The sequence below is a fragment of the Harmonia axyridis genome, chromosome 7 (assembly GCF_914767665.1).
Source record: "Harmonia axyridis chromosome 7, icHarAxyr1.1, whole genome shotgun sequence".
Lineage (NCBI taxonomy): Eukaryota > Metazoa > Arthropoda > Insecta > Coleoptera > Coccinellidae > Harmonia > Harmonia axyridis.
In genome coordinates, this window is record NC_059507.1 from 28325317 (window position 1) to 28350869 (window position 25553).

Sequence of the window (25553 nt, forward strand, 5' to 3'; positions counted from 1 at the left end):
AATGACGCTTAGGCAAAATCGCATGTATGGTTGCTAATGGACACTGGTTAAAGAAATGTAGTGTAAGTTCTTGCAAATTGTGTTATGTCTCTGTGATGATTTGTCCATAGAATCAGAGTATTTTGGGTATACAACTAACTCTCAAACTATTCAACACCACTCGATATTCGCGACTATTCAAAAAATGTTGGGGGTTGTTGGCGTTAATGCCACCTTCATGGGGGTAGCTTTTTCGGAACAAACTCATGACGAAACTTCGTTCCCCTTAAAACAGAAGTTGACCTTTTTTTTAATCTTCGAAAATTCTTCGTTTCTGAGTTCTGGGGGTCGAATTTTCGTTGTTATGATCATTCGACAAAGGCAGATATTTTTTATGGAACTTGGTCCCAACCTAAAAGTAAGTTTCTTCGTTTCAGAAGATTTCAAAAAGCCAACTATTTTAATTTTCATTGAAAATTCACTACCAATTATTGTTCATTCCTTACCGAAGGTATTTCAAAAAACTCAAAACATGATTTATTACGGGAAGAAAAAAATTTCTTGTATCATGATTAATTTTTCAATCAAATCATTTTCAGTAAACATTTTTTCTGGAAAATAAATATAAATAAAACAAGAAATTTATAATTACTTGAATATTTTATTTTGAAATTCAACCAAATACAAAAGTAACGAAAAGTTCAGATAAATAAATACAAAATTTTTATTTACATAATTACAAAATTAAAAAAACTATATAAAATTAACATCATTAATAAATTTGATAAGGACCGCTAAAGTTTTTCAAAAATATTGGAACTGATGTTTCTTTAATTAACTGGTATATTGTAAGAACTATAAGCTGATTAGTTTATGAAAGTATAAAAAGTGAAAATATTGGCCATTGAAACATCAAATTTATAAAAATTGCTCGTGCATGAAATTTCCTTCAATGTACATACTTGAATAATAAATATGTATATATTATGTCAAATACTTTGGAAGTACTGAGTAGCACTGAATATATTGAATAGCAAATAAAATATGCATTTTATAGTAAGACACTTCTACAATTATTGCCAAATTCTCCACCTTTGGTCCCTAATATAAAAAATCAGAAAATTTAAATACAATAATGAAACCTCTATGGAAAATGATTATATGTACAATTCTTACAAAATTCAATGGCATAGGCATATATAATTGAATTATTGATGATGCTGATTAAATATTCAATATTTCAAATATAATTTATGTATTACATATTTACAAGTAATTATGTATAGAGAATCTGCGATAAAACAATAAATATTGTATTAATTTTCAGATAACTATAAATTATTGAGATATCCATAAAATATCCCACAAAAAAAAGATATGGAGGTAATCTAAAAATGTATACAATCTATTCAAATTCAATCGTTTTTTTCAAATATCACCTCCAATCAGGACAAGTCCTCCAAGAAATTTTTGTTCAAAATCAAAACTTCCATTATGTTTTCAAAAATACATATAATACATTTCGTAAAAAAATTGCAACAATAGGTATGATTCATATGACAATTTTCGAGCTATGAGGGGAAGTTCATACATAGGTTTTTTAAATATTTTCCTTTGACAACAGTTTAGAGAATGCAACCAGAACGTATTATCTTTAAAATTAGTTTTCCCTTGAGAGTATTAGCCATTTCATACATAATATTTATGAGAAATATCAATACCTAATTAATCACTTGTAACAATAAAAAACTATGAGTTTCTTAACTTTTTATGATATTGATATTCTTACTTTTGGGTTTGCTGTATGAATAGTTTGTTCTTCTGCCTTGTTACAATTGCTTGAGGAACTGATACTGTTGCTTGAAGTTGCTTTGGTACTGTTTCTTGTCTGGCATATCTTGTGAACCTTGCAATCAGACTTTTATCTCCTTGCTTGCTAGTACCTGCCATTTGGAATGCTAAGGCATGCTTGGAAACCCTTGAAACAACTCTATCATCACCATTATCATTAGCAAGATGTTTCATAACTAATTGTAATTTATTCTCGTGTTGATGTTGTAAAGCTATAATTCGCCTCTCCGACTCCAATCGAACTTGTTGCAGGTTATAACTCAAATTTTGAACACGACAACTCAAATTTTCATTTTGATTTTCTATATCAATTACTTCAAGCTCCAACTTTTTTGTGCTGTTCCTTAGATCTACAATTTTTTGGAAATAATTATATAATAGGATCCTCATTTCTGCTTCATTCAGTTTCATTAGCCTATCCATTAACATTTTGTCACCATGATCATCAATAAGCTCTAAAGATTTTGCCACAATTGGATAATGTCCACACAGAATTTCATTTTTGAATTCCATTGCCAAATCTATTGCTTCAATAGCTTCTTCATATTGAAGCAATTTTCTTTCTTCATATTCATTCAATATTTTATTATTTGATAATTTGGTGTCAATCATATATTTCTGTTCAAGTAAATAATCACGGGTCTTCCTTAGATTCCTTATTTCATGACGAAGAGAATCTCTATTCTCGAAAGGCAAATTTAATACTGCGGGATGAGTCATAACCACCAACTGCTTATTTTCATTGGAATTTTTAGTTTCAACACTATTTTTTTGTTTTTCCAAACTGTCTTGACTAGTTTCAATTTTTTTTTTGTCTTCTTTAAGTTGAGTTTCATACATTATTCTCCTTTTTTCTTCTTTCCTTTTACATTTTTTCAATTTCTCCAACTGTTTTTTGGATGTATGAACACTATTTTCAACTTCTTGAAGTTTTTTATTACTCTCCTCTGTCAAATTTTTCAAAGATTCCGCATCTTTGATTTTTTTCTTGAGTTCTGTTAATTTTAACTGATATTTTTTCTCAGAGTCAGAGTCTTTATTAATTTCAGCTTGAGTAAGAGCAGCCATCATCTTATCATATTCTTTCAGCAATTTCTGACATTTCTGTTCTAGTTTCATCCTAGCATTATTTTTTATATTTTTATTCTTGATCAATTGTTGCATCAATTTTTCTTTAACCTGAATTGTTTTCTGTAAATCTTCAATTTGTTTTTGGTAACCTTGAATAGCTGTTACAATTTTTTTCAAAAGTTTTTTCTTCATTTCATAAGTCATATTATCAGTTTCACCTATTTTATCATCAGTATGAACTTCCAGTTCTTCACATATTTTGTTGTTGTTGATAGAAACTGAATTTTTCAATTCTGCAAATGAATGTATGCTAACTCGACGACCTCTAGCTCCCTTTATATGATTTTCCGTACTGGAAATGCAGGAACTTTCTTTACCACTGACATTTACATCAAAATAATCACGATAATAGTTACTAACAAGTTCATCAGTTAGGGAGGAGAAATTTTTCAACAAATCCTCAAAATTTTCCATGATCTTTTCTGAATTATCTTCCTGTTCTTCATCTATTCCTTCACTATCACTACTATGTATTGTATTACAGCTCATGTAATCCTCAGCTTCTTCCTCTTCAATTATATCTAATGATCTATGAGGCTCACAGTTGTCATTTAAGCATTCCTCGCATTCTTGTTTGAAAGTTAACCAATGGGATATCTGTTCTAACAAACTTTTGGGTAATGCTGAATTTGTTAATACCTTTTGGAACAAATCCTCTGCATTTTTAACTAATTTAAGTAATTGATTGGCTGCAAATTGAAGACTGAAAACATCTGAATTCTCTTCAATATTTTGGTACATTGTATATGAATTAACAGTGACAAAATTCTTAATAGCCTGTGACCTTAGTGCCAACTGTAAAGTATATAAAGATTCTGCAAAATCTTCTATAAAAGGAGATACAGTACATAATAATACTGTTTTAGAGCGACCACCAAAAGAATCTTTCAATAATTTTGTTAACACAGATTGATCATAAGGAATATTATTGATATTGAAATTTGAATAATGGGGTTCAGAAAGTGCATTGATACATTGTTGTAAGGCCATAAGTCCTGGATCAGTTGGTACAGACTGAACAAGTCCATTGTTATCATAGATCAAAACTTTTTCACTACTTCCCAAATCTGTAAAACTGGCTGTTGAAATTCGGTGTTGAACAGTAGATTCTATTGTCCATTCTTGATATAATGTGATTGTGAATAAGGTGTGTGCAAATTTTGGTCCTGTATTTGACATACCTAATTGAATTAAATGGAAAGCTTCAAGTATATCAGTACATTCCACTAAGCCTGAACCGAGTAAATCTTGAACTGTTTCACCACATATTTGGGACCAACCAATAGTTATTGTGAAAGTTTTATCTCGATACTGTTTGATCTTAGAAAATAAGTCTCTAATAAATCTTGGTATAATCCCATGTTCAGCTTCACTTGCAGCAAAATGAAATCCCGGTCCAAATAATGAATAAGTTTTGCCAGTACCACTTTGTCCAACCGCCACTACCGATATATCACAACCTTCTATGAAGAAATTCATTGAAGGTGTTACAATTGTATTGTACAAAACAGCTTGGCTAGTATGAGGTGGAAAGGCATAATTTACTGGAAACCTTTGAGTATTTGCCAACTGAATAGAGTTAGTCCCATTTGTATGCAATCCTATCATCCTATTTATGCCATTATCTTCACTATTCCGACAACTTATTGGGCAAATTCTTACTGCAGTTTCTATATTGATATCCATGTTTTTATTTTAGAAACTGCCTTTTCAATGAAAAAATTCAGTTGAATTAATATTTTCAATTCACATATTTTTAATTAGTTGAATAAACAGAAATGTAGATGAAATTATTCATCTCATATTCTTCCCGACGTAAAAAACTTTTAATTTGTTATTCGAAAACGGTGACAGACTCTTCAAATCTAATTAGTTCTAACCTTGTTTGACACTTGACATTTATGGTCATAGAATTTCAGATATATCTATTCATTTCGGATTGAAAAATTGGAAAACAATTTATGTTTAACAGTCGAATAACTCCGTCATCAATTCAAAATTTTATTATAAATGCTTCTTTTCGAAAATGGTCAATTGTGTTTTGCTATTTCAAATGTCGTTTGTATCATAGCTGTCGAGTAGATCTAAAGATCCTAATATAAAAGTGGCAAACCTGTTTGTATTATCAATAATCAGCTGATATGGAAGGTCGATTACACTTGATTGAGAAACAATAATAAACAATACGCAAAAGCTTCGACAATAACGTCCACATAATCGAATTGAATTCATAAACGAATTTTTTAAATCTATTCATGATAATTACAGAATTTTAGAGCGATAACAGATATGGAGCAAGTAAGAAAAAAGCCTTTGGGCAAGGTATGTTCTTTGTTATGATAATCAAAACCTCAAAATAAGTGTCTCTTTTTAAGCGGAGGAATAAATTAAGAAAAACAGTAAACAGCCATGAGGTAGTTCACAGTCAAGCAGAACAAATAAGTGAAAACCCTATTTTGTCAAATGAAGGATCTGAAACCATGACCAATTTTCACACTAATGATTCAAAAGATGAAGACAATTCAGAAATGAAAAACAACTTCTCCCAAAATACTATTGTCAAATCTGAGATAGAACACCTCAATTTTAAACTTTCTTCTACTACAATTAATGCTGATGATATTAAAGACAGAAGTGACAATGTTGAAAATAAAAGTGAAATACAGTCTGCTGTTTACAGTGCAATAAGACCTTATGCAGAAACGCAACTGGCAGCTTTTTATTCAAATAATGAACTAAGTATGATTGAGAATTTCTCACAACAATTCATTGAAGCTGAATTACAAGGTTTGGCAATAAAATCACACTCTTTATATGAGATGCTTTGTAATTATCTCGATATAAGACTAAAACTTATTGAAACCAATAAAGAGATCAACCAGCTGAAGGCAGAATATGTAGAATTAAAGACAAAACTATGGATTTCAAGTTCTGAAAATATTTCTAGTAAAGGAAAATGTCAACATGGAGACATAGTCAGTGTTTCACATTCATATTTGAAGTATAGTTTGAATAAGTCTGCTTGGCAGAGTATGCAGAGGATATTAGCTAATATACAGAAAAGTATTCTAAAAAATCTATCATTGTATCATTTTTCAGCAGGAAAACTTAAATATCAGGTTAGTTGATTTGTTGGGTGATTATGTGAAACATATCATTTTCATCTGATTTTCATTCGATTATAAAAATCGTTGATTACTTAAAAAAAATGCGTCCTTAGGTTGGGACATATTCCTCAATTTGTATTATCACCGCAAATTTAAACTTAATTATTATATGTTGCATCATATTTTTTTTTTAAATTATCCCCAGAAACTATTGAAATTAAGTCTTCAAAAATGATCTTTTTTTTTTTTCAAAATAGTAGCAAATAAAGTAATAAATAATCTTATTGTATATTTCAGCCTCATTACCAGAATTCATTGATGACTGGAAATATGTGAATGAATAATTATTTTCGAAAAATTATAACTACTTTTATTTTCAGATTGAAATATATTTACAAACAATAATTGCACATTGTTTGAATGTCACCCAATTAAATAAAGACAAAGAAATTATATTGAACCTACAGAAAGAACCTGAACATTGGAAACCCTATTTGAATGATTTGAGGCTATGTGTATCTGTTTTATTTGCATTTCAAAGGAAACTTATAAAAGATGATCAGTTTATAGATGAAACTAGAGCATGGTTGAAACGTCTCATTGCTGTTCTATTAAGAGTTGCGAATTATCAAGACCATCTGTTTTTATTGAACCATGTTTTAAGGTAGATTTCAGCATGTAATGATTAATTGTAATTTTCTATATTTTCCTAAGTCACATTTGAATTCTAGATGTCCAGCAGGAGTGGGTCTTTGGGCTTCTAGTTTTGTGCAAACACCTCTTTTACAAGAATTTGAAAATCCATTTATGAGTTATGAAATTAACCATGTTTTGGCAGTTTTATCTATAATTCTATCACCTGTAAAAGACAGAGATAAATTTTTAGGAGAGGTAAAAATTTATATTTTTGTTATCTGTAGTTTATTACACTTTGATCATACTCCCAGCAAATATGTCATGTTTGTCCTAGAAGTAAATAGTATTTTTTGGCAATTGGTTTTAAAATTCAGTGAACTATTTTCTGGAAGTAATAAAATAATAAATAAAAAAAAACTTTTTCTCAATTATAAAGCTATTTATTTTCATAGGTTGCCCAACAGAACAATGAAGCTCAAGATGCTTTATGGGTAGTTATAGATTCTGATGGAGAAGAAGATGAAGAAACCTCTGGAACTTCTTTGAGGGAAAATGATTTAGTGGCTCTCTTAAATCAGTTACCACTAGGATCATTATTTAGAGCGTTATCATTATTGAAACAGAGACATAATTTGGTAATAACCATTATTTATTCAGGCAAATAGAGAAATAGATGCCTAACTAGGAGCTAGTTATAATACTAGGATTTTTCAATAAAGTTGGATAATTACGGGCTTTGTAGCAGTGGTCTCACCAATTTTTCATCTTTTCTATTTATTTATTTATTTAATCAAACGGAACAAGCCATTTTACAGATGTACCAGAAAATAACTTTAGAGGTTTCCCTGTTGTATATTGTTGACTTGACTCTAAATTTAAACAAACTAGTTGTTCTCGACTCGATAAGGTATTTATATTTTCTCCATTCAGTGCAATAAGGATAATTGATTCATCTTCACCTTTTGATTGGTTTGGTTCAGGTACTATTGATTGCTAGAAGCCACTCGCTCTAAATGATTGGTGTCTCTTCTCTCTTGTTGATGTAATTGAAATTTTTGGAATAGGTATACGTCATATTGTTGATTTACGTTAACGGAACAGTTCTTGGATAATCTTTGAATATTATATTGATTTGAATTGAAAAAATTCAAGAAATTTATAACATGTCTTTGAAATGCGCTGAAATTTTTATTTCTTAAGAATATTCAAACTTTACACGGTGAAATGAAATATTTTGCGCGTGAAACAAGCATAAAAAAGTACAGACAAAAGTGATAATGACACAGATGGTGTGATATGAAGTTTGAAATCAAATAAAAATTTAAATAACTGGCATAACCATCATATCAAAATGAAATGCTTCCTTTTGGATAATGCTTTTTTGCTAAAAGTTCTCATTTTGTGTTGCACGTTTTTTATATCTGCTTCTAAGGAACTACACCGAGAGTACATTAGGTTTGAACATGCATACATAGTAATGGTTCTCGTCATGTTTTTGATGTTGAAATTTTTGTTTTATTTTTTTTATTCTCCTCAATCCTTAAGCCGTCCTTCATTCTTTGATGGTTGATTCGGCGGTTTTGTTTCATTCTAAGGTATTTGTAAAGATCGTCTGATTTCATTGCTTCTCTTGTTTATTTGGAAGAGCAATCGGTTCATCTTGATTTCTTCCTTGCACTATTTTCCACAGTTATTGTTATTATAAGTACCATATCCAGAAAAAAAAACAAATAGTTTGAAGAAATCTAGTATAGAAATACAATCCATGTCAGAGAAGCCTCTGAAGATGCCTATTGAAGTTTTAGGCAAAATGTTAAAAAAGTATTTTGGTAGTGCTTGCATTCATATTTAGTTCATCTTCTCAAATGATTTTAACGTGTAAATAAAATTAATAGCACAAATTATCTCAATACTAAACTTTCATTTTCAGTTCAAATTGTTTTTTTTTTAGGATCACTATGCAGATCAACTAACAGAACAACACATTCTTCGATTTTTTGCATTTTCCACCTTACTCCTAAGAATAATCAACAAAGGCCTTCATACATACAATCAACCAAGATATAATCAATTTGCAAAGAGACTCAGTCGTTTAATTCTTCATTTAGTACAATATGCCACAGATCTATGGGAAAGATTTTGTTCGACGCAAACCATTGACGATTCCGCAATGATGCAAAGGTTACAAGTAGAATATGACGCTTTTTTCTTTAGGGCTGTGTACTGTTTATACTCTTCACAGAAATTAGGTGCATGGCAGTTTCTTGCAGTTGTACCTTACAACTTAGTTTCATCAGTAACTTTGTGGAAAATTTTCTTTCTACTTCATGGTTTTAATGTTGAAGAGCAGGAATTGTTTTCATCCACAAATTTGAGAGATTTTAGAGCTCGTTTTGACAAGGAAGAATTCAAAGATCAATTTCTGGATAAACTCATTACTTTACCTGATGGCGAAATTTACTATTTGCTGAATACTTTTGCAAATATTGCATTGGCAAGAACTGAAGAAGAATTAATAATTGCTGCTACAATGGACTTACTTCTAGTGAGTTTACTTATTATGATTCATTCAACTAATAGCAAACCTACTGAAAATGAATAATAAAAAGGATAAAATAAATTTGTGTTCCAATTTGAAGTGACTCTCAGAGTAATAAACTTAGATAGAGGAAGCATATGTCATTTTCAGTAGGCAAGTTTGGTCCCCAACATGAACTATCAAATTTGACATGAAGCGTGCAGAAATGAAAACATATCAGTGATACAATATTTCACTCAACGCACTTTTTATGTCCCATAGTGAATCAACATTTCATATCAACTCAAAATATATTGAAATAAATACCTAAACATATGAGGAATTCAGAAAACAAACTTCAAGCGCGCCAAACGACGTTAAACAACCAATGACGCTAAGATAGCAAAAGTTGCCAAACCTTTGATTTCAGCAGGTAGATACAGAAAATAATAAATATTTTGCTTATTATAAATTCGACAATTAGGTAAAATATCGGATTCCAAATATTCAAATTTGCTTATTTCATCATGTTGCTCAAATAAATATATTTCATTCAATATAATATACATTCATAATGATATAGTAAACTTGTGGATTTGAAAATATATCACAATCCGACAACGTAATTTAACCATGTTGGGGACATGTAAAAATTTCGTATACTTCCTCATTCTATGTTTATTACTCTATGGTTTTCATTATGGAATCTCATTTAAAAATTTTTCGATGATTTGATTGCATATCATATTGTTTGTTTTTCAGATTGGCTTCATCAATGAAATAACTCAAGATGTATGTTCAAAAACATCTAGAATTTTATTGACACATATCACATCAAAACATCCTCATCTACTCTCAAGAATATTGAAACAAGTTATGGAAAACATCAATTATATACAGGATCTATCACTATATTTATATGAGGAACTACCTTTAGCAATTTGGAAAGTAAATAACAATGATATTGACTTACTGTCGAGACTCATTAGGACTGAGTCTGAGTCTCAAATTGAAACTAAATTAGCAAGAATGATAATATCTCGATTAAACTGGGATATAAATGGAGATGGTAGTTTATTTTTGCCTTATAAAATTCACTGTGATATAGCGATGCTAGTTTTGCAAGCTGTTGATGAAACACCTGCTTTTACTAATTGGGGCTGGCAAACAATTTTAAGGTTAAAATTACATATTAGTGATAATGGACTGAAAGATATCAAAATGGTTGCGGATATTGACAACTATGATATTCTTCTTAAAGGTTAGTGATATTTTGAAATTTCAGCTAAAATATTAATGTTACGCCGACCACACACATTAGGTACAACTGATAGGTACACCTAAATAGTTATGTCTTTCAAGAGTAACTTAATCTGTAACTGATGACGGCTCAGCAAACTTCTAGAAAACGGCTGCTTGTAGCGACTTTTGACAAGCATACCTTTTTCACGTAAAAATGATAAGGGAATCGATTTTTCTTCTAGAAAATGTGATACATACATGCATGACAGAATTGTGATTCCCCAAAAAAGGCAAAGGCCTGTAGGTGACGCCCCCTACATTTAAGGGCCAAACTAAGGTCAAATTTGAATTTCTCATATTGAGAAATCCCCAATACCAATTTTCGTCCAAATATCGACATTACTTTAAAAATTATTTACGGAAAACCAAAATGCTTATATGAACTTTTCACCTTATGAATAACTGAGTAATCGTCTTGAAAATATCAGACACTTAGGCTAGGAACATAGTGAAGCGACCAAGAGGTGCGAAGAGGATAGTAGAGAGGATAGAGGCGAATTCAAACAAATATATTCTAATAGGGTAGTACATAGTGCAGCGATCCCGAATGCGGTTGCGCGAGGCGGTTAAGCGAGGATAGAGGCGAGATCGGGGAAGTTTGTTTTCGTTCATCGCCGCGCGGCTGCGCAATTAATAAATAAAATTGGATATTGACGCATTCATAAGTTCAATATTTGTGAAAAGTAATTTGTGGAATCAGAGAGATGCTCAACATCATAATTGATATATTATGGGATGCTGTAGCCGTGTAGCGGATGAAATGAAACTAACAAGTAATTAATCCGTGGAAGTGATAGGGTCGCGAATGAAATTAGTCTAGTTTTTCATCAATTTAGATTCAATTTTTTCCAGAATGTAGTCGTTGCAATATTCATACGGAAATATGAAAGAAATTTCTCTGGATGATCGCGTAATTCTTTATACAAGTGATGAAATTCACCATGTACTTTCCTAGATTTATTAATTTCGTGAACACTACAAGTTCTTCTATTTTCATCATTTTTCATTACATACCAGAGTTTCAATAACGAATTTTCTAACAGTATAAATCCATTTTTCGGAAACGCGCCTACTCAATAATAATCAAACTCGACTATCGCCTTGATTTCTTGTTCGCCTCACTATGAGATGACACCTCGTCATCACTGCTACTCTCGGGAACCGCTATCCTTTCTGCTATCCTCTTCGCACCTCTTGGTTGCTTCACTATGTTCCTAGCCTTAACATAACTTCCTGTGTAACACAAATACAAATCATTTTTGTTCAGAAAGTACACATTTAATTTGTGTAATAATATCATTAAGAGAATTGATATCCTCAATCTATCAAGTAACTTTCAATTAACTTTCTTTCAAATTATGAAAAGTTGTTTAAAATTATATTATTCATTGTTACAAATATTTATAATTGTTGCATATTTCAGGTATAAGAGAGAGAAAACCTCTGCATGCATTTGTAGCTCTACTAATGACTTCTTGGGGTCACCTGATTCCAATCATATGTACCAATGGCTTTGCCCAACTACTTTTTCTCGAATCTCAACAAAAATATGAAGCAGTTCTATTTGCCCTCTACTTGATAATGCCCCTTTTTTTGAATGCGCAAGAATGTATTGTGAACTCCCTTGAATTTCAAGAGATATTATCTAATCTACTTTATGTCGATCAGAGCTATATATCAATGGCTAAATCATTCATTGGTGCACAGAATACAGTATTGCAACAATTCGGAAATATGATAGAAACTCAAATGAATAATTACCATAATTATAACTTGGACAGTCCTAGAATATTGGTTAGATTATGGATGAATTCATTGGTTTCTGTGGAGCAATGGACTAGAAACTATGGGGTATTATATTTGTTAGACGTGATAATTAAAGCGTCTTTCTTTCAAAAAGATGCCATAGAAGCTGCCACAAATGTTTTGAAAGAACTTTTGCAGGTATGTATTGTTTGTTTTCGACTCTCCTAGACGTTTGCGAGACCTAGCAATCTTGTGCAAATTATTGGATATAACAGTATTTATTTGATTTAGCATAAAAATTTCTAATATTCCCATATAGGAAAATTAAATAGGCACAGGTTCCTATCAAAGAATCTCAAATACAGTATAACTTCAGTAGTCCGGGCAGATATCGTTCCGGAACCTGCCCGGATTATTGAGGCGTCCGGATTACTGGAGTGATTTTAATTTATGACATAAAGCAACTTATTTTCAAATAAAATAAAACAAAACAGAAAAAAACTCCTAAGTACATGTAACACGTTATGTAAATATGTACATGTAATTATAATAATGTATACATATTATGTATGTATGCAAAATGAAATATCTTCCACTTTTTTGAAAAATACATATCAATTTTAGTTTGGACCTTTTTGGATGCTTCTATATCAGTTGCCTTATCTTTAAGCCTTTTTAAAAGCAATTAATCTTCAAGGGGAAGATTATTCTCCTCAGTCCACCTGATAGCTAGTAAAAATGCTTTGACAGCGTCTGCATACCTGTTCCTTGAAACGATTTTGCAGTAAAGGTTCTTATTTTATCCTTGTTTTTCTTTATATCGAACACTGTATATTTCGGAATACCTAACTGATCTGCAATTTGACGTGTAATTTTTCCTATATCAAGGCAATCTAATATTTTAGACTTTTCTGTGAGTGTAAGTGTCTTATGTGATCGTTTGACTGGAGCCATTGCGTCCGGCACGCTCAAAAACCAAGTGCAGAATGAAAGATGCTGTCGCCGCGCTGTTTCCAACCGACATGTTACCGTTTTTTGCATGTATAGACAGGAAAATGCTATTGTTTTGCATAATGAATATTTTCGCGCCCGGATTTCACAGGCAAAAATTTTATAATGCCCGAATCACAGCAGTGTCCGGAATACTGGAGTGTCCGGGTTAGCGACTGTCCGAACTATCGAAGTTGTACTGTACATATCAAAAATATTTTAACATCCAGCTATCTTCAAGGGAAGGACCATTTTTATGAACAACTGGATGGTAGTCCCTTAGGTCTAGCTATTGCAAATTTCTTCCCCGGATTTCAGAGGCAAAAATTTTAAAATGCCCGAATCACAGCAGTGTCCGGAATACTGGAGTGTCCGGGTTAGCGACTGTCCGAACTATCGAAGTTGTACTGTACATATCAAAAATATTTTAACATCCAGCTATCTTCAAGGCAAGGGCCATTTTTATGAACAACTGGATGGTAGTCCCTTAGGTCTAGCTATTGCAAATTTCTTCATGAAAAATTCCAAAAAGATGCCTTACAAACAGCACAAAATAATAATAATACAATCATCAGTTTGGTTTTCGTCCATGATAACAATATAATAAAAAAAAACTTGTCAGGAATTTGGACAATGCTTTAGTTTTTTTTCTCACAAGTTTACTTTTGCCAACGTTTTGGAGGCGATTTCCTCCTTCTTCAAGGCTCAAGAATATCGACTTTTCCAGAAAGCAGCAAATAAGCAATATTTCATAAAGATTTGCAGGATTTAATCACAAATAGATATAATATATAGAAAATAATTTCTGTATTGATGAAACTGACTTCAATGACAGAATGTATTTCTTAGGTTGATTTTTCAGATTATTTTTGTCTAATGTGATATTTTATTATCAGGATACAACACCCCAAGAACAAGGAGGAACAATAAGCTCTATTTTTAAATGGGTGTCTGCTTCGAATCAGAATGTTTCATTAATATCAAGTTCTTTATCACCATTTCCTTGGTTGGCTTATATAATGATAGGAATAGAGCATGAGGAACGAGAAAAAAAAACTGGACTTTGGAAGGAATTACTTCAGCAACTTTATTCTCAGAAAGGAAAAGTAAATGTGGATTCAGCTATAAAAGTGAGTTAAACAAGTTTAAATTTGTATAAATATGATATCGGGCGATTTCATAAAAATGAGAATGAAAAATGAGAATTTCCTATACCCTGCTTTTCAATTAGGGGTTAGTCTTGCTAGTGTGTACTAGCTTAACTTATTTCTTTTTCAGAAAGCTGCTGGAGTACTTAAAATTAATTCAGTATCTTCGGCTTCTTTGTGCATATACAGGTATGCTCAACTGGCCATGGATACAACTATTGATCATCCCATAGGTGTACTAATTTGGCAGAAATTTTTTGAGTTATATTTTGACGCAATATCAACTCCCGGGTGAGTGATTCTTATTTACTGATTCGAGATAAAAAGGGAATCTTCTCTCAACTAACCATTATTTCTGACTAACTATATATGATCGATTAACCTAAAATAAACATTATAAAAAACTTTCCAAAAGTAGTGCTCTTTTTATAGGTCTTTTGATAGAAGAAGTATTGGAGACAAATTTTTTGAAGGAGTCATAAATTTTGCTTTCCTCAAAAAATTAAAATATCGCCTGCAAGAAACCAAACAATATTATCAAAATAAAATTTATGAATTGGAAGAAGCAGAAGATAATTGGACTCTCCCATTAATGCAATCTGGTTCTAAGTATGTACTGACATAAAAAAATTATATAAAACCAATAGACAATAATTTTTCAGATTATACAGTGCTTTTGCACTATGGCTGGAAGAACCAAGATTGCATAAAGCTAATACATTTCTTCGCAGTTTTCCATTTTTATATGAAACAGATCTCCTACAGGTTTTATTTGAAGGTGATAAGGTAAATATCGTCATAATTTTCATTCAATTTCAAGACCCTAAATAAATTCTAATTGCTTCATTTCAAGACACCCTGGTATTCTTATGTTGCCTACAATAGAGTTAAAGCTGAACAACAAGAATCTATCAGGATATGGAGAATATCCAACTTCAGAGAACATACAAATGTTAACAAACCCCTTCTAAACCCTGAAGGACGTTCTCAAAGTAATGACCCTATCGAGAGAATGTTGAGCAGAATTGAATCATATGAGCATCCAAAACCAGCTCCTACAATTGAAATTGAAGAATCTGTAGTTCCTATAGTGGATACTAGTTCAGTGAGAAAGATGTTCCACATGTTGGAAAAACACTTTACAATTTTGAAATTTTTTGCTAAGTGAGTACATATTACTTGAAGATGAAAAAGTTTCCATATTACTTAAAAGAAATCCTAACAACTTGATAAATTTTCGAAGAAATATTTTCAAACATAAGTTTCTCAATGTATCATATTTTGATATCTAAATTTAATTATGATGAATGAATACAGAATCAAACATTCTACAATTACCAAAACTGCCAATATCAAAATTGATTGACCCTTAAATTGGAATTTTTTAGGGACCACTCCATATGTGTAAATACATATGAATCGCTCAACAGATCTTATCAAGAATTAATACCAATGCTTTATAAATTGGTACACGTGGTAACAAAGAAGGTGGCTAAATGTAATTGTAAAGAAACAAAACAAAGAGGAAGTTGTGCAGAAGTAATCATCAATATTTTATATGATGTAAGAAAAATGTTCTGGTTATAGTGTTGATAACTATTTAATAACAAAATGCTAATTGTAGGAAAGTAGGTTAGATGAAAGGACAAACCATCTCATCCAATCGAACCGACATGAATATGAATTTATTTTTGATTTACATTCTACACCTGCACCAGATATTCGTAACACGGCAATTGCTATTGAACATACTATCAAGTGAGATTATTATTATTCAAATATATTTATATTTGTATTTTATTAGTAGTTTGATATTTTCAACTACTTTGTTTGCAGGATTCTTCAACATCAAGTCCAATGTGATCCCTCAACAAGAATTTTAGGAGTTGAATTATTTTATAGCATCTTGAAATTGATTAATGAAAAAACCATGAATTATTTACCAACCAAAACTTTATTCGTTGATTGGTTAGAAAAATTGGGACAAGTAGGTATTTTTTTAGTCTAGTGAATTATGATTTCTATATTCTGAATTCTGATGATCTGAACCAAATTTTTCAAATCGTAGCACAAATCTTTTGCTATAGTTCAGAACTTTGAAGAGGTTTAAAAACCAAAACAGAAGCTGGAGTATCTGGAGCAGGCACTCAGTGTTAATTATCGTAAGACTACTGCTCCGTATCTTTCAGACAAAAATACTCCCATTCATATTGGAGAAATTCAGTATTGAGTGTAAATATAAGGCCTAGTAACCTTTGAAGATGCTTACCACAATAGTAAGCAAAGCTTCAGACAAAAATATCAACTACAGAGCCTGAGATTTTCAAATTCTGTTGAATAATCTGGCAGTAAAAACCTTCAGCATTATAGAAATATTTCGAGTTTAAAGATGTGTAGAAATTAATAATATTATGAAGTTTATTCGTCTAAAGAGGAGTTACGCCCAATATAAGACAAAAATATTAGTACAAAGTTGATGTCATGAACTAATATCAAACGAAAATTCAAAGAAGGTAACAAAAATAAAAACTCACAACTTCTTTTGGATTTTTTACAATAGCAATTTTATTTCATTTTTCGGCATAGGCTTATTAATCAAAATTTTCAAATCACTGTTGCATCATAGTAAACATGATGGAATTACGATCATGGCGTCACCTTGAAAATATTTTGAAATAAAAATATGGGAATGCATCTCTTTAGTTTCCTACAAAATACTAACACAGAATTCAGCCACAGTCCGTATTCTCAGTAAATTGAGATCATTCATGAATTTGTTTTTCAGTCACATCTTTGTGGAGTAGAATCCGAAATTTCAAGACTTTTGGATACAATTCTGGAGGAACCAAACTTAGGAGAATTTTTAGCTCCTCATTTTGCTCCAGGGAACACTGGTACAGCCAATTTATTATTAATGTATGAAAAAATATCAAATGAAATTGGGCAAAAATATGAAATATCATTTGCCCTGTTATCCAAGGTAAGATATTTCAATAAAAAGTTAATTGAACCATAAATTCCAAAATAATAATATTCCAATAAAAAGTTAATTGAACCATAAATTCCAAAATAATAATATTCCAATAAAATACCGAGAATTAGTGAACGAAACAAAATATTTATTGTTTATCCAAATTTAGAGTTCAGACCTTTTCGTATAAGTATACTTATTTCAAGGAATAATCTAATTATCAAATTTTTTTAATGTTTTCAAAAATCAATTCAGTACTTCTCTACATCTCTTTTATGTCTTCTTCGAACTTGAAACGGTTTCCAGGAAGTGGTGATTTTGGTATTTATGTAACATCTATTATTCTGTTATCTCTACTGCATACAAAATTCCATTTGCATTGAAAAATTAAAAACACATTCTATTGTTCGGTATTTTTTTTCATTGAAGAAATCTAACAACCTCTTTTAGGGGAACTGACATAAGAGAGCACTGTTAATTGAATAAATGACCCCGCGTTATCTTGAAAGATGGTTGTTTCAAATGAACTGCAAAAAAAATTTTTACAACGTCTTTGAGCTGGAAATTCAAATGACCAATTCTTTATATATTGTCGGCTTGTATATCAACATCACATTTAGTATCTAAAGAAATGATATATATTTCTTATTATGAGTTTACTTTTTTAATTCTATGAATAAACCTCTACTTGAAGAAAATAACCTTGAATAATAAGAATTTATTCTTGATACTTTTGTCATTTTTCAGTTTGATATAGATAAATGGCTGCAAAACAAAAAACCTAAGTTAAATGAGCGTTCTCAATTCATAGAATTAGTTGTGAAAGGACTCTCAACCTTGGGAACTGATCCACCAGTTGAAGCATTAACTCTCCATGGATTGTACAGAAAACATTTACTCTCTGTATTTCAATTTCAATTTCCAGAACATTATGGTGAAATATTAGTAAATCTTTTACGAACCTGTTGTGAAACATCTAACTCCTGCCCGGTTGCTATTTCTGTGTGGTTAGATATACTCAACTCACTGTCGTTTCCAACACAAATACATCCAAGGAATGCTTTAAGAGATCAGTTGAGGGCTTATGCCCAAAATCAACAAAAACTGAACTATCGAGAAATTTTGGAAACTTCAGAACTATTATCAGGACATTTCACTCAAGAAAGGTTGCAGTATGGCCTTTACGGTTTATATCCCAAATGTGAACAATATTTGGATATTTATTGCTTACTTTTGGGTATGTCTGGCCACTCTTTGATAATAAGCTCGCTAAATGTGCATCAGGGATTAGAATCGGATAAAATGTGTGAAAAAATATGGCCGCATATAAGAGATATGTTTGCACCTTGGATAGCACCATACTCAATGCAGAACCTGAAAGATTATATGGCTTCTTGGATACAGCAATTGACTGATGACAGATCAGTACTTCTACCTTGGATCCCTTCTAATGTTAATTCGGCGCAGAAAATGTTAGATTGTTTCAAGGAGTGTATATTATTCTTACTACATATTCTTCCAGGTACGCAATATTCATTTGCATAATGAATTTTATTAAACTCACTTGTCACATCTGTATTACAGGGACTCAAATGAATCTTTTTTAAATCGTCATAAATCGGTTATTTTTTCTTGAAAAGTTAGTTTATTTACATAGATATATTGATAGTTATATGCCATGTGAGATAATTGACTTCAAGTTTGAAAATAATATCAACTAGTTGACATACATACAAGTTTCCAACAGAACTGAAAAATCTTCCCTATTTGACCCAACTTTTTTCAAGTCGATTCTTTGCATACTGCAAAATCTTCGCATTGTTTGTAATCTCTAGGTTGAAGTTTTTAGGCGCTGCACATCTTGTTAGAGTGGAATTTTGATTTTTTATGCATGATCCTATACCTACAGATTCTCCCAAGTACTAACCATTTCAAAAAGTCATATTTTCGTGGGTCACCCTGTATACTGTATAATACATATATTGCTCTAGTTATATTTCTTTTCACTTCTTATGTATCTTGGTTCGTTCGATCATAATTGACATTTTTCAGCTTGTTCTATAATTCTCAATTATATTTGGCAATGGTATGTAACTACTTATGCTCATGGCTGTATTAAAGAGCATATACTCAACAGTATTCATCAGACATTGTTAGTGCTTCCGTGGGCTAATTTTTGGCCATCATTAACCGATTTGGAAGCAATGTTGAGAGTAAGTACATGATAAAGGGGGAATACATCATTTTTATGCTTTTCATTTTAGATAGTAGATCAGTATTTACCGGAATGCCATCAATTTTTGGGACAAATATTCATTTCAGTGCAATGGATGAACTGGATGAATCAATTCATTAACTGTCCAATTCAGATCAAGTCCAGAGTGTACCATTGCTATATTAGCCTATTGGTTAAACTCTCCAATGAGCCAAACTTAAGAAGTCAGCATGTTGAGAAATTTAACAATCTTCTCGTTCAATCAGAAAATTTAGATTGGACCATGTTAGACCCTGTTGCCTATCAAAATGTAATGGATTGGTACATAATGAGTTGTGATTCTAATGTTATTTTCAAAAGTGATCCCTTGGACCTAGATGTTAGAGTATTACAGTAAGTTTGAAGACAAAATTCCTAGCAACTCATTAGATGAAGTATTTTAATCATTTTCATTGTATTACATATTGAACATGATAAGTAAATAATCAGTTGTGTTTTATCAAGCTGTTGATTTTGATTTATCCAACTTTATGTGAAATATTTATGTTAATGAGAAGTAATTTTTTTAGCAAAAGATGGATAGTGATTATAGAGTGAGGTGTTAGAAAACCTGTTTGAGAATTTGCAAAAATAAAAAAGAATAAATTTGAATATTTCTAACTTCTTGATAATTCAATGGTACATCATAATCATCAAGTCTCTTTCCCATAGCCACCATTCTAGATACTTTGAACTTAACAGTAGCTGTTTTGTCCACAGTAGTTGATTTACCACTCTATAATGAATTTGTTCATATGAAGTTTTATTTATTTTTCATATATTTCACTTCAGGTTCCTGAAGACTATTTCTGGATACGATAATGTGATAGAAAAGTGTGAAAACCCAAATATTTCGAATAGGAGATACATATATGTCAGGAGTTTTGTGAAACTAATATCAGTGTATAATAGTAAAAATAAACTGACAGTACCTTCTAGAGAAAGTGAAATTTCTTCTATGATAAACAATAATATTAAACACATGGAGTGTGTCGTCAAGTCCAAAGAAGAGTTGAATATCATTTTACCAGAACTTCTCAATATGCTGAATGTTAGTCCTTTAGGAGATATAAGTTTAAAATGTTTCTCTCATTGGATTTCAAAAAAATCAGGAAACAGTTTTGTTATACATTCTTTGTTACATGTTTCTGTGAAGGCTGTGAAGAATTATGAATTTATAGCACAACTTTATGAATTATGTTTAGAATGCTACTTTCAGAATGGTGAGTAAATTCAAAAATTTTTATTGTACTTGAAGAACTATATCTTTAATTACCTTTAATTTTTAAAATAACTGTCCTTTATTTCTTTCGCAATCAGCCAACAACTTAATTCTCATTTTTTAATGTATGCTAAGAATGATTTATCTTTTAATGTATAATGTTGAATTCTAAACAAATTATAATGATGAATCTTAACAAACCTAGATTTAGGAGACTATCCTAGTTATCACTTGAATGAAAACATTTGTAATGTCTAAAGTTGTCGAAACCAAATTTGATCTAAAAGTAGTATATATATGTATATATAATAAAAGTACTTACATTTTTGCATGAAGTCTGTCAAGAATTATTGAAATGTTTAATGTGTTTTTGTAACTTTCTGTACAGAAGATAACCTTTTATATTCTTTAACATTGAAATTGTATGAATCCGTTTTAATATAAGATTATTTTTAGTCAATGAACATCACCAACCCTCTTGGACAGAACTGAGGCAGTATGTTAAAATAGTGGTTAACAATCAAATCGAACTGGAGCAAATTTTACTTGCCAAAAAAAGTATTCTCACATTAAACCTAATACTTCTAGAAAAGATTAATTGTTGCACCGACTACCAAGGATTACTCAATATGTGTATAGATTGGTTACCAAAAATTAAAATGGGGTAATATAGAAAAATTTCTTCATACGATAAAGTTTACAACAATAAATATGTACTTGGAATCTTTTGAAAAAGAAGATTCCACTTCTTTTAAAAATTTTAAATTTATTGGTGTCCTGGGAAGAATGCGACAAACAAATACCATAAATTAACGTCATCAGGCTGGACTTGTCACAAGAGGTTTCAATCGCCTGAGTGCCTTCGTCTGGAATATACAGGGTGAAGTTCATCTTATGAGTGAAATTTCACAGTCAATAATACTTGAACTAATCGACCAAATGATTTCAAATTTTGAAGTTTTGTCACCCTTTGCTATCGCAATCCTTCAATATTTCTCTTAAATCGCATAAATCAGATCCGAACTGAGAAAATATAAAACTTTTTTCTATTTTCGTGATTATTGGATCATCCTGTACGTAAACATTATGAGTTTTTTAGGTTTTCATAACAAATAAGAATCAACTCATAATAAATATTGTAAATCTCTACTTGGCACTGTTATACAGGATGATCAATAAACATTCTCTTATAAGTGAAATTTCATAGTTCAATGAACCTCGAATTTATGGGAAGAATTATTTTAGATTTTGCAGTTTTATCACCTTTTACGACTCTTTAAATTGAAAAAAAAATAACTTCAAAATTTAAAAATCAGTTATTGAACTGTGAAACTTCACTCTCTAGATGAATATCACTTTGTATATCTCAAACAAAGGCTCTCAGGTGATTAAAACCTTTTCTTTCCAGGACACCCTGTGTTTCAAATATCTGAAAGATTACAAATATTATTTTAAACTTTCAGTGATTCAGTGGAAAATAAAATACCACTGATATGGCTTGGAATATTGAATATTGCACTCAAATATTGTGAAGTGGATGAATCAGCTGCAGGCGGATGTTTGTATAAATTTTCTCAAATATTGTTGCAAATAGCGGAAGATAAAGGAAATTCCAGTTGGGGTAGAGGCATCTTAAGTGTGATTGGAATCAGTAAAGCAGATTCTGTATCTTTACCGTAAGTGAACTACTGATAATAACCATATTTTTATACATATAATAATGCAGTAGAAAACTGATGTGTCTGTTCATTTCATAAAATTATAAAAAAAATTCGAGTGGATGATAAAAAAAGGATAACACAACAAAAAAGTAATTTTTCGTCAACCGTCCGGGAAGTGCTCACTTCCCGGACGCTTTTTCTCTGAGAAAGTAGCATTTCCCGGCCTAGTCCGGAAAGTAAGTACTTCCCGGACTAGGCCGGAAAAGAATCATAGAATCCATAGCAACCGAGATAACGGCTGACAGTTCATATGAAATTAGTTGTCAAAAATTTGCATGTTTTTTATCGCAATCGCAATAAAATATGGAAAGCAGCAGCGATAGTGTTATTTTACATGGTTGCCGAAAAAATATTGTACGCAACACGCCCGAAAATGGTTTTTTTGGACTCACAGACCCTATTTTCCGGACTTGTTACGTAAAGATAATTTTTGGAAATGATCTTATCTCCAAAATGACTGCATTGATTTATTGAGGTTTTTACTGTTGAATTGCAATTAGATAGGAACAACATTTAGGCTTTATTTGTTTAAAATCGGATGGAAGTGAAAAAGCTGTGGTCTAGTCGGTTTTTCACCTAACGTTTTGCCTACAATTACAGTAGGCATTCTCTGAGGTTTCACAGTCATATGTTGTAACTCAGACATGGGATTTCTGTAGAACAGTTTGGAGAAATTCATTGACAAGTTACAATCTCTTAAGATACCTACCATACCACTGACTAGACCACAGCTAGAAAGTCCGAAATTTTCTAACTCTGTTGAATAATCTGACTATGAAAGAACTCAGTGTTATATGAAATTACTGTCAGTGTTATTAAATGTATGTAATGATATTAATAACTATATTATTATTATATCATATTTTTTCAGGTTTAAATTTCTTTGCCGGGCTTTAGGAGGTTATATTCTTGCTCAATTGCCTGAAATGAAAGGCAAACCTCAAATAGTTAGAAGACATTCGAATGCCCCTGCTAAAGTGGGTCAACCAGGTGGGAATACGGAGTGTGCAAAGATTCTTTTAAAATTAGACTTTGGCCAATCTCAAGGAAAATTGAAGGAATATGCAGAGTTGGCATTAAATGAGGTAATGTTAACCCCTCACTATGCTATGTCTTTTTCGTGCCTATTTTCAGTCTCCACAATGAATTAAACTGCAACTACATTTCTGAAAAATAATTTTCAAACAAACAACATTGTGTTGAATATTTATTTTATTTATTAATAATTTACAGCTCCCTTAAAATCAATTCCATAGAACTGATTATCTGCCTGTTATATCTTGTTGAAATTTATATTCTAAATTTCATAATTTTATTTTTTGATAAATATTTTTTTTTAATTTCATTCAAATAGCTGTTATACTTAGGGATAAAAGTTATGGAGGGATTTTTTAATTGATTTTTGGTTTCTACTCTTCCCAAGATATATGGCAGGTATCACATCCTATCAGCTCTTTAATTGTGGTTTGAAATTTGTAGTGGATCCTGAAATGACTTAAAATTGAATGATCTCATTTGTGAAATCCACTAGTAAACTGAAAATGTCAGTTTTTCCTGAATTTTCCTTACTTATTTGTTAGTTATGTCAAACATAAATACTGTATAAATGTCCTGAAATTTTAACAAAACAAGTTCTTATCAATTTTAGATCAGACTCTACATCTAAATAGGCATGAAAAAGACTGTTTTAAATGGCTTATGTTTATCAGAATCAACATTAATCCAACTATTTTTTTTAGATTCAAGATCCGACGAACTCGTTACATAATGTGGCAGATTTTCTTACTCTAATGACTAACGAGTTTTCTGATAAATTATATTTTAAAGATCTAAGCAGGAATTGAAATGATACTATGTTTTATATTTACATATATAAATCACCAAAGTTAGATATGTAATAAATTTTTAACTCATTTCCATTATAGTTTTGAAATCCAAGACCTTTCAGAAATTCTTTATGACAATTGGTTGTCTTTCTAGATATTTTTATACATTAATGAAAAACTAATTGAAGGTAGTAAAACATTGAGAATTAATAAAAAGATGACTTTTTAGAATGAACTTGTATGATTGTCCAACCACTTGATATTATGCATGCATTTACCCAAGTAACACTTCAAAATTCTCAAGAACATCTTTTATCGACATGAAAATAAAGTGTTGGAATGGAAAAATTTATCTTCTTCTAATTTTTTATGGGACGATGTTGAAAAATATTTTATTCTGATGAGTTTTATCAATGATCTAATAATACATGGATGCGCCTTCCAGCGATTATGCAGAACATTGACACCCACATTAGAGAAGAAAAAAGATTAAATAATAATATATATTTATCCTTCAAAACCATATTTACATGTATGAATACAAAAAATATAAAAAAAGGTATAGGATATGTCCAAAATGATTATATACAATCAAGTAGCATCTGACAAGTATTCCTGTAGAGAGTAGAAACACTTAGACAATAAAAAATTTTCAACTAACCTATTGAACTCACGTATATTTTCAATTCTAAGGGGAGTGCATTATACATTTTGATTCCCCTGGGTCACATGACCACAAGGAAGAGGATAAAGATGTTTGAATTTAAACCAATGATAAGGAAATCCAAATCACGCTATCTAAAATGGTTCAATATGTTCCACCAATAAAAACAATGCTTGGTTGGACTCCGGGTCATGAGGTGCATCATGCATCTCATCATCCTGTTAGAGTCGATTCCTGTCTCTCTATGCGCTCCCTAGTTAATATTAGATCATTGAGTTTTAACCAGCTATATTGTATTATTGAATTTTTTGAATATACAGGGTGAGTCTTTGACTTGTACATATATTTTAACCGAAGATTCTTGAGGTCAAAAGAAACACTTTTTTCATTTACCATTTTTTCCGATTCGGCCCTGTTAAAAAGATATAGCCATTTTAAATTTTCATAATGAGCTAATTCACCCCTGGTAACCGGAACACTGAAGTGT

At 31.0% G+C, this 25553-nt stretch overlaps 2 protein-coding genes across 2 annotated transcripts; one reads left to right on the top strand and one right to left on the bottom strand.

The window, feature by feature from the left end:
* Nucleotides 1-649: 649 nt before the first annotated feature.
* On the bottom strand, nt 650-4842 carry LOC123685412 (kinesin-like protein costa). Its single transcript, XM_045625091.1, has one exon. The coding sequence runs from the start codon at nt 4645-4647 to the stop codon at nt 1765-1767; it is 2883 nt and encodes a 960-aa protein (XP_045481047.1). The 5' UTR covers nt 4648-4842; the 3' UTR covers nt 650-1764.
* Nucleotides 4843-4957: 115 nt separating this feature from the next.
* LOC123685411 (ectopic P granules protein 5 homolog) lies at nt 4958-24493 on the top strand. Its single transcript, XM_045625090.1, has 25 exons — nt 4958-5283; nt 5337-6080; nt 6449-6732; nt 6800-6959; nt 7157-7339; nt 8656-9249; nt 9985-10483; nt 11948-12468; nt 14157-14390; nt 14539-14699; nt 14841-15017; nt 15071-15194; nt 15262-15572; nt 15797-15971; nt 16033-16166; nt 16245-16395; nt 17194-17388; nt 18127-18901; nt 19432-19592; nt 19644-19987; nt 20426-20856; nt 21312-21519; nt 22319-22531; nt 23448-23661; nt 24316-24493. Exons 1-25 carry the CDS (start codon nt 5251-5253, stop codon nt 24418-24420), a joined length of 7131 nt encoding a protein of 2376 aa, XP_045481046.1. The 5' UTR covers nt 4958-5250; the 3' UTR covers nt 24421-24493.
* The last annotated feature ends 1060 nt before the right edge of the window (nt 24494-25553 follow it).